We start from the raw sequence: 16,513 nt of genomic DNA, 5'->3' as shown, positions 1-16,513 counted from the left end.
CAAGCACACCTTAGAAGAAATGTATTATTTTAATTCTGGAGTGCCAGTCAGGTCCAACCTTTACCATGTGTAACTTCAGCTAAGTCAATGTCAAATTAATATAGAATCCGTCAAATGACGCATGGTCCTAGTCACTGCCAGAGTTGGGTGATGTGGTTGGAACATGGTTGAAACATAAACGTCACAAATTTTGTCAGTTTTGAACTGCAGTTTGCTTGGAATTATTAATTTGAACAACCAAACATAATCATGTCGCTATGATACAATTACAGTGAATATCAATAAATGATGCTGTTAAGTGTCTGCCCTTCTGTGATTACTAGGTATCGCTGTATGCCTCACAACAAGTAATGCAAGCTCGATGTAAACAAAGAAATAGTTCTATAATGAGTTCTAACGTAAAAATATGTTGGGTGACATATGCAAAACATGTTTCATTCAAATAAAGTCTGCATTAATACAACCAATGTTATCACTTCAATTCAAGAATAAGCTTTAATTTGTATGCAATTACTTATTCTCAGTGAAGATCATCTGAATGATCTTTATTCCCAATATGTCAGACCAGGACATCACCAGACATACACTGTCTACCCATCACTGAGGATGCTAGCAACATAACAACACTCACTTAGAAAGCATGAGGACATCCATTTTTTTCATTGTGTTTGCAATTCACATGGTGACACTAAGAAATCCCATCCACCTCTCTGTCAGAGGAAATCCATTAGTCAAACCAAACACTGACACTTAGAATGTCAAACACAGAGGTAGCACATAATTTGTTTCACAACAGTGTGATAGCTGCAAATGGTGACTGGAGAATAATGTCTGCCTACTGTAGAAAAATGCACAATTTGAAATCACCAGAGGGGAGATATTCAAATGTTTGTGTTGTTTCAAATCTCAGGAACAGTTTATGCCTTTGGTGATGATTATTGTGTATTCAGTAAGGGCCTTTGTTACCAAGACTGCATCCACAATATAAGATCTTGTTTTATGCAAGAAGTAATGATTTATAAAAAGTAAAAAAAAAAAAAAAAAACATCTGTGACTACAAAAATCCTTTGGCAACATGTGCAAAGCATTAAAACTATAAATGTTTTTCTATCTAGATGTTTGAATTGGTGTTTTCGAATGGCCTTGTTTCTGCGTCCGTCTCTTCCTGTCTTACAGGCAATTAGAGAGGATGCAGCACCCAGGGCTCGTTGTTCTCCCTAATGTGAGTTAATCTGGACGCTGTCACATCAAACACAGGGACATCTTAGGTGTTATGTAGATAGTGTTTATAGAAACTTAGCCCAGCTCTGTCCCTGTGGGCCCCTTGCTTGCCTTTTCATTTGGATGGAGGCAGAGAGATAGGCCATCTTCAAAGCCCTCTGTGTCTCTCTGTATCGACCACGCTCCTCTGCAGCCCTAGAGGCTTCCTATTAGAAAGGATTTGTCTTACAAGCTCTGTGTGCTGCCACTCTGAAATTAAAAAAAAAAAAAAAAAAAACATGTTGCTAGGTGTGTTGTTCAACAGGACTCCCTTTGCTTCTGCATGAGCTTTTTGGCTCTAGCTTTGTAAGAGCTATTTTATTCACTAATTTCAAAGCCCCTCTTGCTGATCTGTCAGCACACACTACACCATAAAGCCATATCTGACGTGGCAAGATATCACTGCGTCTGACCGACAGATCCACATCAAGCTATCAAACACACACTTCAACGTCATAACTCCATTCACACAGAACCCAGGCAATATGTCATTGTTCTCATTTATTGCTAGAGGGAATTGCTCTTTCTGCCTTTTTGGTTTGCAGCAAAAAAAAAAAAAAAAGCCAGTTACAGCACAGTGTTCCTGTGTTTTTAGGGTAGGGCTGAGGTGGACAGACGTTTTTCTGATATTTGTAATTTCTTATTTTCTTTTTGCTGCACTCCATGCTGATCCTTAGATAACTTGCAATCTCTTCTGCCTTTATTACTGTATGTCCTATTTCTGTAAGCTATAGCCAGACCACTATCACGCATCTTCAATAAGGGGGGCTGGGCTGCAAAAGATAGCAGGGATGACACAGTAAAAAACTGAGAGAGAGAGAGAGAAAGAGTGTGAGAGAGAAAGAGTGAAAGAAAAAGAAAAGGCTTTTATTTTCACTTCTTTGCCACAACATGAAATATACTCAGGCAGTGTAACTATAGCTGGCCAGCCTATACCCACAGGGCTCTCACTATGAACGGACACTATAATAAATCTGACATTATCAGATCCCGGTCATTCAGCAGACACAGCCTAAGTGCTTTTAGATGTGTCAGAGGACATGACAGACATTCACTGCCCTACTGATGACTTCCTATTCATCCTGCGTAAAGTAAGTTAACAGTTCCCTACAGAGCTTTAATAATGGCTTTGTTTATATACTGCATTTGTCACCAGTATACTGTGTAGTTTTAAGGCCTAACAAACACACTGAATGATTTTTCTACGTCATGAAACATTTGCATTCTGAAACTGATATTGTTTTCTTCTTCTTCTCTTTTTGTTGGCACACTAATGAGACAACAGTCATCACCCCCCACAGCCGCAGAGATATGTATTATGTCACCCCAATGCTCTTGGCATGGATGTGAGTCCTTGTGCACATGACGTTGGAACATGTGATATAAACAGTACAGAGACTGGTTGTCAAACTTTTGCATTACAGAGCCATTAGTGGTCAAAAGCTAATATAATAATAATAATATAATAAAAGCTGGCTAATATCTTAAAGACTGTCAGTGGGTAGGATTAGGAAAGACTAGGAAGGAGAAACTGGGGGAGAAAGAAGTAGTTTGAACAGGAGAGATGGAAGAGAAGATAAAGAAGTGGGTTGGACAACATGCTCTGCCCTTTCCTAATCTTGAAAGAGGGGTACTGGAGAGTAGTCTTTCAGGAATATATTAATAACACTGCAGTAAAAGCACACCCATGAGGCGAGTGGGTACAAGCAGAACCCATCAAATTAATCTGAGATAAATTTGCAAGTCATCATCATAATTTAAAATGTTTTAGAGACTGAATAAAAGATCAAAGAATAAAAGAAACTAGTCTTATGACAAAGACTTACGATGAGGGGCAGAAAAAGGAGAGAAAGTGAGGAAAAACAGGCAGACAGCTTGCATATAGCAGACATATTTTGATGGACAAAAAAGAGGCCTCGTAAGGCCAGATAGGCAGACAAACACATAGAAGTTGGCAGATGGGAAAATGGTCAGGAAAGCAGCCGGCCAAACTATATGCCCCGTGTCATACAGATTGATAGATTCATAAATAATGAATCAAGAAAAACAGGTAAATAAACTCTGTAAATAAATGTGCTGTCTCGTCCTCTGCCCCGGCGTCTAATGGATTGTGCCTGTGCACATCGTTGCTTCAGTGTATTATGCATGTGTGTTTCTGTGCATGTACACTCATTTAAGCAGTATGGCAGCCCACGCTACCACGGTAATCATTTGCCTGAGCCCCATTACTGATGCTGTGTGATGATGATGAGAAACAGCTTTATCCTTCCTCACAGAAGCACTCACAGACACATGTGCATCCTTATGTTTGTCTGTCAGTGAGCATATTCCATGCACTCATATTCATGTGCCACCTTCTGCGTATAATCATTAAAATATACAGCCGGATTTAGAAAGAGACTTTATATACTGAATGCCATAGAACAACAGGAGGAGTATTGCATTTTTAGGTAATTCGAGCAAGCCCTCTACTCTCCTATTTAAACAAAAATGAAATAAGCATTTTTTCATATTTTTCATTTTCCTTTGTTTCAATTCTGTCTTTTCTTTGTGCAAAGAAAAACATGGCATAAAAAGCTTTCTCGTTTTCTCATGATTCTTAATTATTAGTGGGTGGATATCAATCTGCTGTGGACTAAGGTACGACCCATCTGTGCTGCACTGCAAAGGCAGAGAAAAACAAGTTTATAGCTGCACTTTTTTTGTCTGAAATCCAAATCATTCAACATTTTATCACAGACTACTTCTGGTCAGCAATCAGTGCAGCTGATTGAGATACACTGACAGACCTGCAACAAAAAAATTGCTTAACTAATGCAGCCATCTCATAAATGGCGTTTGCCAATGAGCTACACAGTCAGTCAATAAAATATGGCATATGTGTACAACTCCTTCTGTATATGGATTTGAAAAGAATATTGTCACTCAAAACTACTTAGAATAATTTAGGGGAAATATCGTATAGGCGAAGCTTTTGTAGCAGTGTTGGTATGTGAGGCAGCTGGCAAACATATTATTTAAATTTCCAATTTACATAAACTGTATTAGGAAACGCTAATTCCATCAAATTTGAAGCTAGATGGAACAGGACTGTGAGGGTATTTAGAAGATTTTTCTTGTCAGCACTGGACTGTATGTGCATTTAGCATCTTTTCACCAAAAAAAAAAAAAAAAAACATTTTTGCAGAAGACCTCTAATCATTATACCTGCAAACTGGCCATAATCTGGAAAAGATCTATAAAATGGATTCACTGACAATGACATCACTGGAAAATGTGTGTGGCACACACACACACACACAACATGCATTTCAAACACTGTATCTTATATAGTTCACAATGCTAATGCATGCTAAGACAGCTATTTCAGCACAATACACACTAGAAGTATAAATATATATACCAGCAATATAATGGCACAAAGTATATAGACCTGTTACATTATGGTATATAGTATTACAAGACAGCCACCCAAGTCACCACAGTTATTTGGTGAGTAAATAAATTTAGCCGATAAGGAAAAAATAACAGGCACAGGAATGAGTTGCACTGCTTTGGGTCAGTGTTCCATCAAGAGAATTGCTGGGAGAGGTTTTATAGGCCCCGTCAATATCATACTGTATATTAATATATTGACAAAACAGAGCAAACAATGGACTAAGATTCCACATGAAAAACACGGATTATCCAGGGGATGTGCTGGATCGAAGCTTCATAATTGCTCTGGTTCTGGAGTCTTCTGTTCATTTTGATTTTCCTGCCTGCTTTTCTTTTTTTCCTTTTTTTTTCTTCTTTCAACCAGTCCACATATTCTAATGTGAAAATCTGAGAGGCAATGGATATTCAGCTAGTGAGCTCCATGCTGTCAACCTAATGATTGCCTCTGCGGCACCTTTGGATTTCATCATGGGATTCAACAAAAGACAGGCCACAGCTGTGCGGCTTTTTCTCCTGTTTCATATAGCACAGGTTAAAACTACCAGTCCAGGTCAGGTAGTGAGGCCCTCCATCAGTACCTCCCACTCTCCATTTCCCTCTCTCCATTACACTCTATCTCAGTCCCTCCATCTCATTTCTTAGTCTTCACAACTCAGTGATTCAAATATCTTCTACTTCCCATTCTGTTTCATAGTCTCCCTGTCTTCTTTCTTGGCCCATCCGTACTCCTCTTTCTCACTAATCTACATATCTTCGTCTTTTTCTCCATTTCTCCATTTTCCATTTTCACTTTTCACTTTACCTCCAAGATGACTTCACAGAGCCACGTCCTGTCTAAGAAACTGCAGAAAGCATATTAAAGGATGCGCACCAGCTAACCCTGCAAAGCAGCATGACTTTAAATTGCATCCTCAAAAACGTGCCACACTTATGTCTGTGTGCCACGGCTTGGCATGACTCTAAATTGCTTACTCAAAAACGTGCCACACGTATGTCACTTTTGTCAGCCCCACAAGGGCCATGCAGTCTCTGTGCACTTACTTACACGCATAGTCACTCATACAAGCACATATACACACACATCAATGCAAAGCTCGGCACAGTGCCAACAAACTCTGCAAACATGAACACAACCCAGTTACATGTGTGTCCCTACAAGCCCTTCACAGGTATCGGATACATCCCTGCTTTGGTGTGAGTGTGGGGTAGAGGGGAATTTAGTGTTTCACCTAAATGTGAGCTCGCTGGCTGGAAGACATCCAGTATACTGTTTTACTCTGAATTATTAAAAGCTGCCTCTTATTGCAGCTGGGACTGAAATAGTTTAGAGGCCACAGACTATAGCTGTTGGCACAAAACTATATAATTCATTTTCTCAGCTTTTCTGCAAAGAGCCAGCTTATTGTTATTTTTTTATATGAAATGCTTCATACTGTAACCACTTAAGTGTAAGAGTGTCAGGTAAAATCTAAGTTTGATAAAAATGAAAGAACTGCTACAAACACACATGCAAATCCTACGGGGAAGAAATGTTGAATGTGTCGACATGCCTGATCTTGCTGGTGCTAGCTCAGCTATATCCAGTGTCCTGGTATTCTGCAGGGCAGACGACAGAAGCCTTCACCGCTAGCGATCACCCTGACACTGGCTCCCTGAGCGAGCTCTACTGACAGCCCTCCTCTGCAATGCAAATATCCACTTCCACATGAGCAGACCCATCACTAGCACTCCCCATACACTTGTATTCCGTGTCATTACCCCCAGGGAACCTCACACACACTGTCCCTATGCCTCACGCTGCTACCCTTATCTGGGATGAGAAGGGGGCCGGGGCTTAAAACAAATCAGTTAGGCTGGCTCATGCATTGGTAGCCATGAAGGAGGGCTGCCACGGGCTGTTTCCACTCATGCCTCCTGTCAGTCACACTCCTCTCCTTGCCCTCCAGCCATGTGTACTGTATTTCATTAGTCCTGATTTTTGCTGACAAATGCATGCTGTCATGCTGTGCAGCCCTCTTACCCTCTCTATGGACACTACACCAAAGCACGGCTCGATCTGCCTTACAAATGAGTTTCCCCTGGTTCCACCACGCACGTGTGCCATTTCAATCGAGCACAGATACACAGCGCATGCTGTGAGTCCACGGAAAGCGCACACACGGACATGCATACGCACTTGCACAGAAGAGGGAATGGCTGTTTCAACTCAAAAGGTATGACTTCAAGCTGTCAACATGACCCTGTGCCTCCCCCTCCCTCCCCTCCTCTTTTCTCAATATTTCAACTATTCTGTCACTTCATCCCCCTCTAATCTCTCACACACGCTTTACTCATCCCCCTCTCTCTCCCATGGGCACAAGGTCCAGCCAGTGAGATGTCAGCTCCGATTAGCCACATTGGGTGATGATTTACTCAAAGTACAAAAGTATTACCCTTAAATATACCTAAAGTAACAAGGACGAGGACATATTCATTATGCAGAATGGCCTATTTCAGAGCAATGTTATTAACTGCTGGGTAGTTTAATCTGTAATAACATATCATATTTTATTTTTTGATAATATTTTGCAATAATAATCGGAATCTGTAAAATAACCAGTAAATGAATTTATCAAATAAATGTAGTGCAGTAAAAAGTAGAATATTTCCCTCTGAGATGTTGTACAGTAGAAGTACAAAGTAGCATAAAATCCGAATTTTAAAAAAAGAACTAACTCAAAATTGTACTGAAGTGCAATATTTGAGTAAATGTACTTCAATGTACTAAACTGTTGTCTTATCTATTCGGATATTCAGTTTTTGGAAGCTAATCTTTTCTCCTGTCTCTTTCAACATGCACACAAGGACACACTCTCAACCAAACACATACTTACACCTCTATTCAGGGCCATAGTTTATCATCCATGTGCGCACCCCTCCGCTAACTCCCACTCTTTGTCTTTGTGTCTGCAGGCAGTGACACACCTGTACAAGCCTGTACAGGGACCCACAGATGGATTGTCAGTCAGTATCTGGGCCTCGCCTCTTGCATGGGTCTGCACAGCCATGCCCGCCGGCCTGGAATTAAACCAGACTCATCTGGTTCAGCCCCACTGGTACAGGTGATGCTTCACAGTGCCAATCAGGACTGCACAGCATCAAAATGAGTCTGGTATACAGGCAACAGCATTAAAAATAAAAAACAAACCTACACATGCACGGACACACACACACACAGTTTCCCCCATCACACACAAAATCCAGCTCTATATAACCCAGATCACAGCCATGTCACATGATTGAATCTCACAGACAGGCGAGCGAGCAGTCTCCAGCCACAACCAGAAATAGGTTAAACAGACTAAAAATATCAAAAACATTAATAATTCAGCTTTTTTGCTAACCTGTACTGTTCTAAAAAATAGCACACTTGTCACTGTGAAGTGGCTTAATGTGCAGGGTGTGCAGTGGATTATTTTGGTATTTCAAGCAACATCTCCCCCAAGAGTGGGTTAGCGAGATGTAACCTGAGCAGTGGGAGGGGGAGCAGCGTTCTAATGTCATCGGCGCTAATGTCACAGATGAGGTCAAAATACGGTCGTCTGTGATTTAAAGCAAGTTCATGAACTTTTGGAATTTTGGTAGGTGATTTGCTTCACATATGATGACAATGGTTATTATATACCATGTATATAGCACACATATTTAGCTGTGATAAATTCATGTAATAATTAAATAAAAACTCTACCTTACTGTTTTGTGTGATTTTCACAATAACTATTTAAATGCAACAGATATTTGACTGTTACAGTCTTACAGCAGTACTCTTTATAATGCAAGACCATCGCATGAGTGTAGTTTATATACTGTACCAAATAAAATGAAATTTCATGATGAAACACATTTTGAGTGTTTCCGTGGGTGTTGTTTATTCTCCAAAGGCAGGTGCAGAGTGCAGATCCTGTTCTTTTTTCCAAATACCCTTGGAAGCCAATTCCCTGGGGAGAAGAAGGCTTCTCTAAATATGTGGCTAATCTACCACACAGAAAAACGAGCCGAACAAAGGAGAGGAGTGTGTGTGTGTGTGTGTGTGTGTGTGTGTGTGTGTGTGTGTGTGTGTGTGTGTGTGTGTGTTAAAGGGGTACCAGAGGAGCAACAGCAAGACAGAGAGAGACAGAAGGTGGAAAATAAGCAACATTGTGATGGCTCCAACAGTTACCCTGTGTGATTTAGTCTATTTGTAGCCCCTCTGTTTCAGGGGTGTGTGTGTGTGCGTGTGTGTGCGTGTGTGTGTGTGAGCATTAAGTGCATGTTCTAAGGGTGTGGGGATTCAGTTCCCTTAGGAGCACTCTGGTACAGCAGCTCTTTACTGTGCGTACATTACACCGATATGCAATTACAGCAGATACACGCAAATACACACACACACTAAGAAAAAAAAATAGTTTTGTTGTGCTTACATATTGCAGCTTGCACTGTAGTAATATTGCCATGTGCTGGTGTACCACAATGCAACCTATAATAAGTATGCATCACAGCGAAAAAAAACAGAAGTCTACTCACACATGCACAACAAGCCCAGTCCTCCAGACTTTTTATAACATCACCTGCTCCTTCAATTCATCAGTGTGATTTGACTTGAGTAATAATTTTAGAGACAAGCCAGGTCACATGCATAAAACTATTAAGGTACAAGTATCTAGACCAGTCTTTATTCTCTCAACTGATCTCAATATATCAACAAAGGTTATAAAACCAGACATCAGAGGCAGACCCCTGTAGCCTCTGAGATCATCTGCAGCCATCCAGTCTTTTGTAGTGCTAAAATCGGCTGATGGTAGGATTCTGGACGAGGAAATTCTCAAAACGCATGGTGTTCAAATGTTTTAACAGACATCTTATGGATGCGTTTGAGGTCTTACAAGAGTCAAAAACATAGTATAGGCTGGGCAGTAAGGATGCAATGGTATTTTATCTTAAACTCAAACGTTAAATTTGCAACACATATCTCTGTATAATTCATAATGCAGAAAAGATATTTTGAAGAAGACCTTGACCATGCCTGTTTCAACTTTCCCTCCACCATGATCTTCCTCCTGAGAACACACGCATGCGCACGCACACACGCTCACACGCTCACACAAACACACTTCTGTTACCCAAAGGCTAAATTCTAACGAGTCCCCTCTCCCTGACTACAAGGCCTCCAATCCTGCCAGCACCGATTGGCTTCATGCTGACCAGTCCGCTCCACTCCCGCCCCCACCCCTGCCCACTCAAACAGGCACATACAGTACACACACACAGTCATACAATACACTACACTCATACTCCGCCAACCTTCACAGAGTGTAGCATTGAATTATTCAGCCTTTGCGGCAGCTAGGCGGGCACAGCTTTGCTGTAGTTGATAAACAGGTGGATAGCAGGCACGCAAAAGTATGTGTGTACATTTTACGTTTGTGTCTGTGTGTCGGTGTGTCTGTGTGTGTGGGTCTGTGTGTGTGCGTGTGCAAAGCCCAACGGAAGGCTAGGCGGTTTGCAGCATGTCGAGGAACGGCTCCATCACACGCTAGCAGCCTCATTTCCACAGCACAAGGTCGGCCACTCTCCTCAACACAGCCCTTCTTTGCTTCTCGCTTCTCATACATCCTATTACGGCTGAGCACTAGCACACACAACAGTAACACAGAAACACACGTGAATTCATGCACACATGTGTGTACAAACATACAGCGACCCACGTGCACTCACACAGCAGACTAACAGTGCAGGTACGTGTGCAGCAAAGGGCACAACACAAAAGTGAGAGAGCGGGAGAGACAGAAATGGAGACAGAGGGAGACAGAGGCAATTGAGAGGGAGGGGATCTACTTAGAGTGTTGACATTGCAGAAGCCCACATGTGTGTGCCGGAGCATAATCTTCTCCCTGCTCTCATTGGGTTTTTAATGCGGGTGCTATTTCCATAAACCTGCCTCCTGAATCACTGCCAGCCTCTTACACTCCCCCAGGTCGAGCTGTACTAATACTAGGAGTAAATGCATGCAGCAAACACATTTCCACCGTTGCCTCTCCAAGACAATCACTGTTGTACACAATGCTAGCATGACAAAGAGGGGAGGGTGGCATGTTTTCCTGTGCTACAGCAAATGGACCTGCTGCAGTGACTGAGATTATTTCTGGGATCCGCTGGATTTGAGAAGCGGCAGTGAGGGGACAGATACTTTGAGGAGAGGGGGAGGGGGCTGAGGGAGGGGGACAGTGTGAAGGATGCAGGATTTTGTCATGATGCTGAAGCTGGGTGGAGTAAATCTCCTGCGGACTTTTGTAGAGAGCCGTGACACTCACAAGCACACACAGCAACAACAGCCACTGGGCCTTAACTCGCATTCTGTCTCTGTTGCATGTTTTTTAAGAACAAATTATGTCATAAAGGGTCATCGGGGTCCAGGCCATCAGGCAATGCTTTTGATTTTATTTGGCGAGAGAACAAGACTGATTCTTGGGTTTAAAGTTAACATACGCACGCATATTCACATACACAAAAGCACTCATACGGTTATGTAATATGAAAAGTAGTACATCTCCATCAGCAGAAAACAAGCGGAAAACAGCACACAAATAATATATTCAAGCCTCACTGTTGTGGGCGGTGTGTGATCACGGCAAGCTGCCATGTGCACATGTTTTTCTTCCCACCTTTATACACCGCTATCTATGTATGTATTGCAGCCAGCCCTCTGTATCTACATAGGGCTGGCTGTAATGCAAAGCCAGCTTACCACACATGGGCAAACACATACAGCTAATAGAGCCAAGCAACACACACCTGGTAAACTGTCAGAGCTTCTCTTATTCGGTGGCCAAACTTATGTCAGGCACTCGTGTCCCCAAGGTTCCCATCACACTTCACCGCAGGAATCTATATTCCAGTCCAGTACACTTCCATTAGGCCATACTGTTCCTTTCAGCAACTAATGTGTAACAAGGGGACATGGATAATAACATCCAAGAACACAAGCACTTCTTTCTGATAATACGAGGACACTGGGTTGTGTGTGTTTGTGTGTGTGGCTGGCAACTACTGCCTCCATGCTAGCCTCTGAGTGTATGCATACACACAGTGTGTATAGTAATAATTTGATACTTAAAGTATCTTGAGGATTATAACTTCTAAAATTACAGTCCTTAAAGTTAGAATCCTTGCCTTATCAAACCATATTTTTGACACAATATAGAACAACCATTTTTTCAACAATATGCATCAAACCCATTGGCATTCTGTAATTGCCTCTCTATATAACATGCACACACAGTGGATCAAAGAAGATGATCCATGCACATACTAGAAGTGATGTGAAAGACAAAAGAAAAAGCATTCAATCATGATTTCAGTAGTACCAAGTTGGATGACACTGCTGACTGCGTTCTTTAGAATAAAGATTAAAACATGAGTCCTCTCAGCTTATGCCCTCAGTTTATTTGGGGGCGCAGTAAACAGATACATGAGCTTCTCATCTTCTTTTGTATATCTGACAAGAGGAGCCACTCAAGGCATGTTTGCTGCCCTAGCGGTCGATACAAGTGTAATTTCAAGCTGAACTCTGAAATCGTAAGGGTTATAACTTGCATTTGAATAATTTTCTCTTACCCTTTTTAACAAGAAATGCAAGGGATTCAGTGCTTTACCCATAGACACTACAACAGACACAGGGTGTGAACCCAGGCCTTCCAGCTGATGACTTGCCCAAAATTTCTAACACTCCATCTCATGAAATTTAAGTGTGTGCATGCTGGTGTTCATGTGTATGCTGGCATGTTTGTATGCAGGTGGGCTTGTTTGTGCTCGGTGCTCAGCAAAGGGCCCTGCATGAGACTCAGAATAGCTTGTTAGGTGGTACAATTTTCATACATGGTTTTACTTTTGCAGCAAGCAAAGTCCAGCAGGATTTTGGTGGGTTGAAATGAATACAGATTCAAACATTTAAATTAACAGATATGGATGAGCAACCACACCGGTCAAAGCCCCATGCATAAGAGCAGCAATGCAGGGGTTAATGACAAACCACAGACGTTAATAACTCATAACTCATCTCTGGAGAATTCCTAGTTTACATTAATTACACCATAGCCCCTGGCAAACTGCATATCAAGCAGGATTTTGCAAACAAACAACTGGCATATCTACTTAGCATCAAGCAGTGAATCAACAGGGGTCATATCGCAAAAGATTTAGGAGCAGGGAGGCTCAAGAGAGAGGGACAAGAGAAGCAATGGGAGGCAGTCAAATGCACAAACGCACATTTTTACACACGCATACACACACACACAATGCGATGCAGCATGGTAGTTATTACAAAAAGTCCTGTATGACATTTCTTTTGTTATATTACAATTATCTGTCTTTAAACCAAACATTTTTGTGAGTATGTCCCTTAGCGCTTCATCAGCATGTGAAGGGTCTATAGGATGTTTAGGGACACTGGGATGCTACTGTAATTGTGTGAGGCTAGTGTTGTACCTGTTTGTGCTATGTGTGGCAGTATTATAGCACACATTGTGCTTCCTTGGACCGCTGGTGTTTATGTGTGCATGAAGTTGCAGGGAACAGCAGAGCAGCCTCATCAGTGAGGCCTGACACCCATCAATGTCTGCCTGTTACATTTCTATGACATGCTCTGTCTCAGGAAGAGCAGCAGACAAGGAGCAATGGGAGAGAGGGGAGACAGGAGGAAGTAGGGTGGACAGGAATGGGTGGGGTAAAGGGGAAGTCTGCAGGAGGGCTGAGGCAGGACTGAAAGGTACAAGAAAAGGATTTCATTTCTCACAAGTGATATGGTGTAACTTTCGAAGTTACTGAATATGTGTGTGCATGTGCACACTCAAAAGGAAAAGATTTCAGAACTCATGTGTAACAAATGCAACATTCTAATCTATGCATACTCTATGTATTATGGCTGTACAGTAATTAACTGTTTTTTTTTCTGTTAACATTAAGTGATGCTGTTTATAGTAATGTTGTTTACAGCACTCCATTCGGATGATTGTTAAGCCTTTCAGAGCCCAGATGGTTTGGAGATCTGCTCCTCTCTCACAACACACAATGAAAAGGAGGGAGGGAGCAGGAAAGAGCATCAGACTAGTTAGGGTATATGTCTATGCCCTCATGCCCCTCATTTATACATTCAGCCACAACAGCTATTAAATCCCAGTGGTATGTCAACCCTACCCTGCCAGGCTGGCAGGGGGGAGATGTTAATAATGACTATGAGGCGTGATAGAGAAACTTACTGGAAAGCCAGACCACTGACAAAAACAGAAAAAAAAATAAAATAAAATAAAAAAAAATTAGAGAATCCATCTTTTTCAACACATTGATGAACACAGTTATAACCTCCCACGAACACAACCTCTGGCATTATGTGAAAGCACTTTTTTTTTTCCTTTTTCTGTCTTCCATCTTATTATTCAAATGCAGAGTAAAAGGGAGGAGAATAACGGCCTCCAGCCTTGTGCTTGGCTCATTTGCAGGATAAACGAAACAACTTGTTTTTCAAGAAAGCCACTGGAAAAATGTCCAGTTTGTGGTAGTTGTATTTGCATGTTTAACTGAAACATGTGCCTTTTGGCTGGGTTTCTCAGGCTCTTTGTCTTCTACCAGAGGGGCTGCTGGGGGTAAGGGGAGGAGGATGGTGAGCGGATCTTTACTGATGTTTCTCTCTGATGCAGGCTTGATCTGAACATGTTAAGCCATGCTGCCTCTGTGGGAAGCCATTCGTACCCACTCCTCCTTCCTTCTGTCTCTTCCTGACATTCTTTTAACAGGCATATGGATCTCACAGATACAGGAAATCGCATTTGTGTGAGAACATCTCACAAAAACGCATAAACACAAAAAAAATGGCAGAAATACAATTTCAAATGATTGCAAACACCATGACGAGCACAATGGATTTTGCATAAGGATTTCTTCTTCATCTTCACCTTTCCTGCTGGTAGCACCTTTGTAGAAATGCAGAGCGTTGCCCCCCAAAAACTGTCATTCTATGCTATTTCTTCAAAAGTGTGAGGCAGAGTGGATCTGATCAATGCTGGCAATATCCCCTAGAGAACATACACATGGAAAAGTTGAAACCAGGCCTTCAAAAGGCTGAGCTATTGATTGAATTGCTTTCCAAAGTGTTTTTCATCTCTGGGACTATACACGGAGAATGCTGGCTGGTATGCAGCCGGGTGCAGATGGCACGGCTGACCACGAGAGAGAAAAGAGACAGACTGGAAAGGGGAGGGGAGGGGGACGGAAGGACAGAAAGACAGACACTTACCCCTGGCAGTGTTTTCTGTTCATGGAGGGCGTTCTGGGCTTTGATGGCTGACTCTCGGGCGCAGTAGGTGAGGAATGCACAACCTGTAACAAAGGCACATAGCATACAAACTTCATCAGAATTAAACACACCCTAACATTAAAATTCAATTTTTTTAAAAGTACAAAACATCTAAAAACATGACAAGACACACAGCAGTTTAAAAGAAATAACAGCTAAAAATATTAGGACAGTGATGAAAATGAATTACAAAAGACCTGGACAATTAGGAAATAAAGGTATTTAAATAGTTTTTATGTCTAGATATTGAGCAATTAACAAAATTAAGAAGCTAGATCTTTATAGAGGGTCTCATGGGTGGGGAAAAAAATCTTGGAATAAACTGGAAAGCTAATGAAAACAGGCAACCATGCAATACACAGGGCTACATGTGGACACTTTTCTATGGTGGCAAGGGGACAAGAGAAAAAACAAAACCAAAACAAAAAAGTAGGAGACGAGCAGAGAATCCTTTGGATGAATTGCCAGGCCCGTCCAGCCTCCCTATCTCTAGTGCCATGTCCTGTCAAAAGCTCCTAGCAGCCTGGCCAGCATCCCCCACCCTGAATGGTTGTGACAGCAACGGAGACAAAAGAAACGGGACTGCAGGAGAGTATTGGGGGCTAGGAAAGGGGAAAAGAAGGGATGAGATCAGTGTAGGGATGGAGAAAGGAGGGAGATACTGACAGAGAAGAAGGGAGGACAGGATGTGGTGTTAAAACTCTCCAGGGTGAATGCCTAACTGCAAGACTTCAAGCACGCTGCCATGCATGCACACACACACCTCCTCACAAACACCCACCAAGCACCGATGTTAAGCATGCACATACACAACATCTGTCAAAATCACTGAATACATAAAGAAGAAAAGAGGAGAGAAGAGAGAAAGCAGGGAGGACGGGAGATGGAGAGAAACCAGATGGAGTATTGAGGCAATCATTTTCCCCCTGACTGTCTGAATAAATAGATTTGCTTGTGTTCTATTAATGAGGTTCATATGGGTTACCATGCATCATATTTCTGCCACTCTGAAGATGGTTTATTAGCAGCCACTGCATTTTGGATCTCATTTCAACAGCCAAATGTATTCAGTGGGTGGTGGTATATTAAGTGTCTTTATACGGACAATATTCCAATCTGTTTTTCTTGTTGCATATGAGATCACTTTTAGCCATTCAAACATTCATCCACCATTTTTGCCATGTGCCAGTGTATCTTTTTCACCATTTCAGTCCCTTGCACTTTGGCTATGTCTCCGGGTAACCTCTGCAGGACTGCATAAAAAACAGGGGTTAAAATGCCATGTCAGTCATTGATTCATTGATTGAGCTGTAACCCGTTTTGCCTTGCTGCTCTAAGCCTAAGGTGTATGTGCACATGTGTGTACATGCTTGCACACCCGTACGTTTGTGTACAGCGAGCATTTGATAACGTGTCTCTGTTCTATTTTGTGAAGCTCCTCCTTTTGTT

The 16,513-nt window shown here is 41.9% G+C and overlaps 1 protein-coding gene across 21 annotated transcripts in view; it reads right to left on the bottom strand.

The window, feature by feature from the left end:
• Positions 1 to 16,513, bottom strand: part of celf5a (cugbp, Elav-like family member 5a) — a 176,179-nt gene that overhangs the window by 145,155 nt on the left and 14,511 nt on the right. For all 21 annotated transcript variants that reach the window (XM_041935675.1, XM_041935684.1, XM_041935677.1 and 18 more), the window contains exon 2: positions 15,005 to 15,087. In XM_041935675.1, the coding sequence (XP_041791609.1) occupies positions 15,005 to 15,087 (83 nt within the window). The remainder of the gene's footprint in view (positions 1 to 15,004; positions 15,088 to 16,513) is intronic.

The sequence above is a fragment of the Chelmon rostratus genome, chromosome 4 (genome assembly GCF_017976325.1).
Source record: "Chelmon rostratus isolate fCheRos1 chromosome 4, fCheRos1.pri, whole genome shotgun sequence".
In the NCBI taxonomy this organism is placed as follows: domain Eukaryota; kingdom Metazoa; phylum Chordata; class Actinopteri; order Chaetodontiformes; family Chaetodontidae; genus Chelmon; species Chelmon rostratus.
Note: the sequence above shows the minus strand (reverse complement) of the source record. Positions and strands in the feature narration are given on the sequence as shown.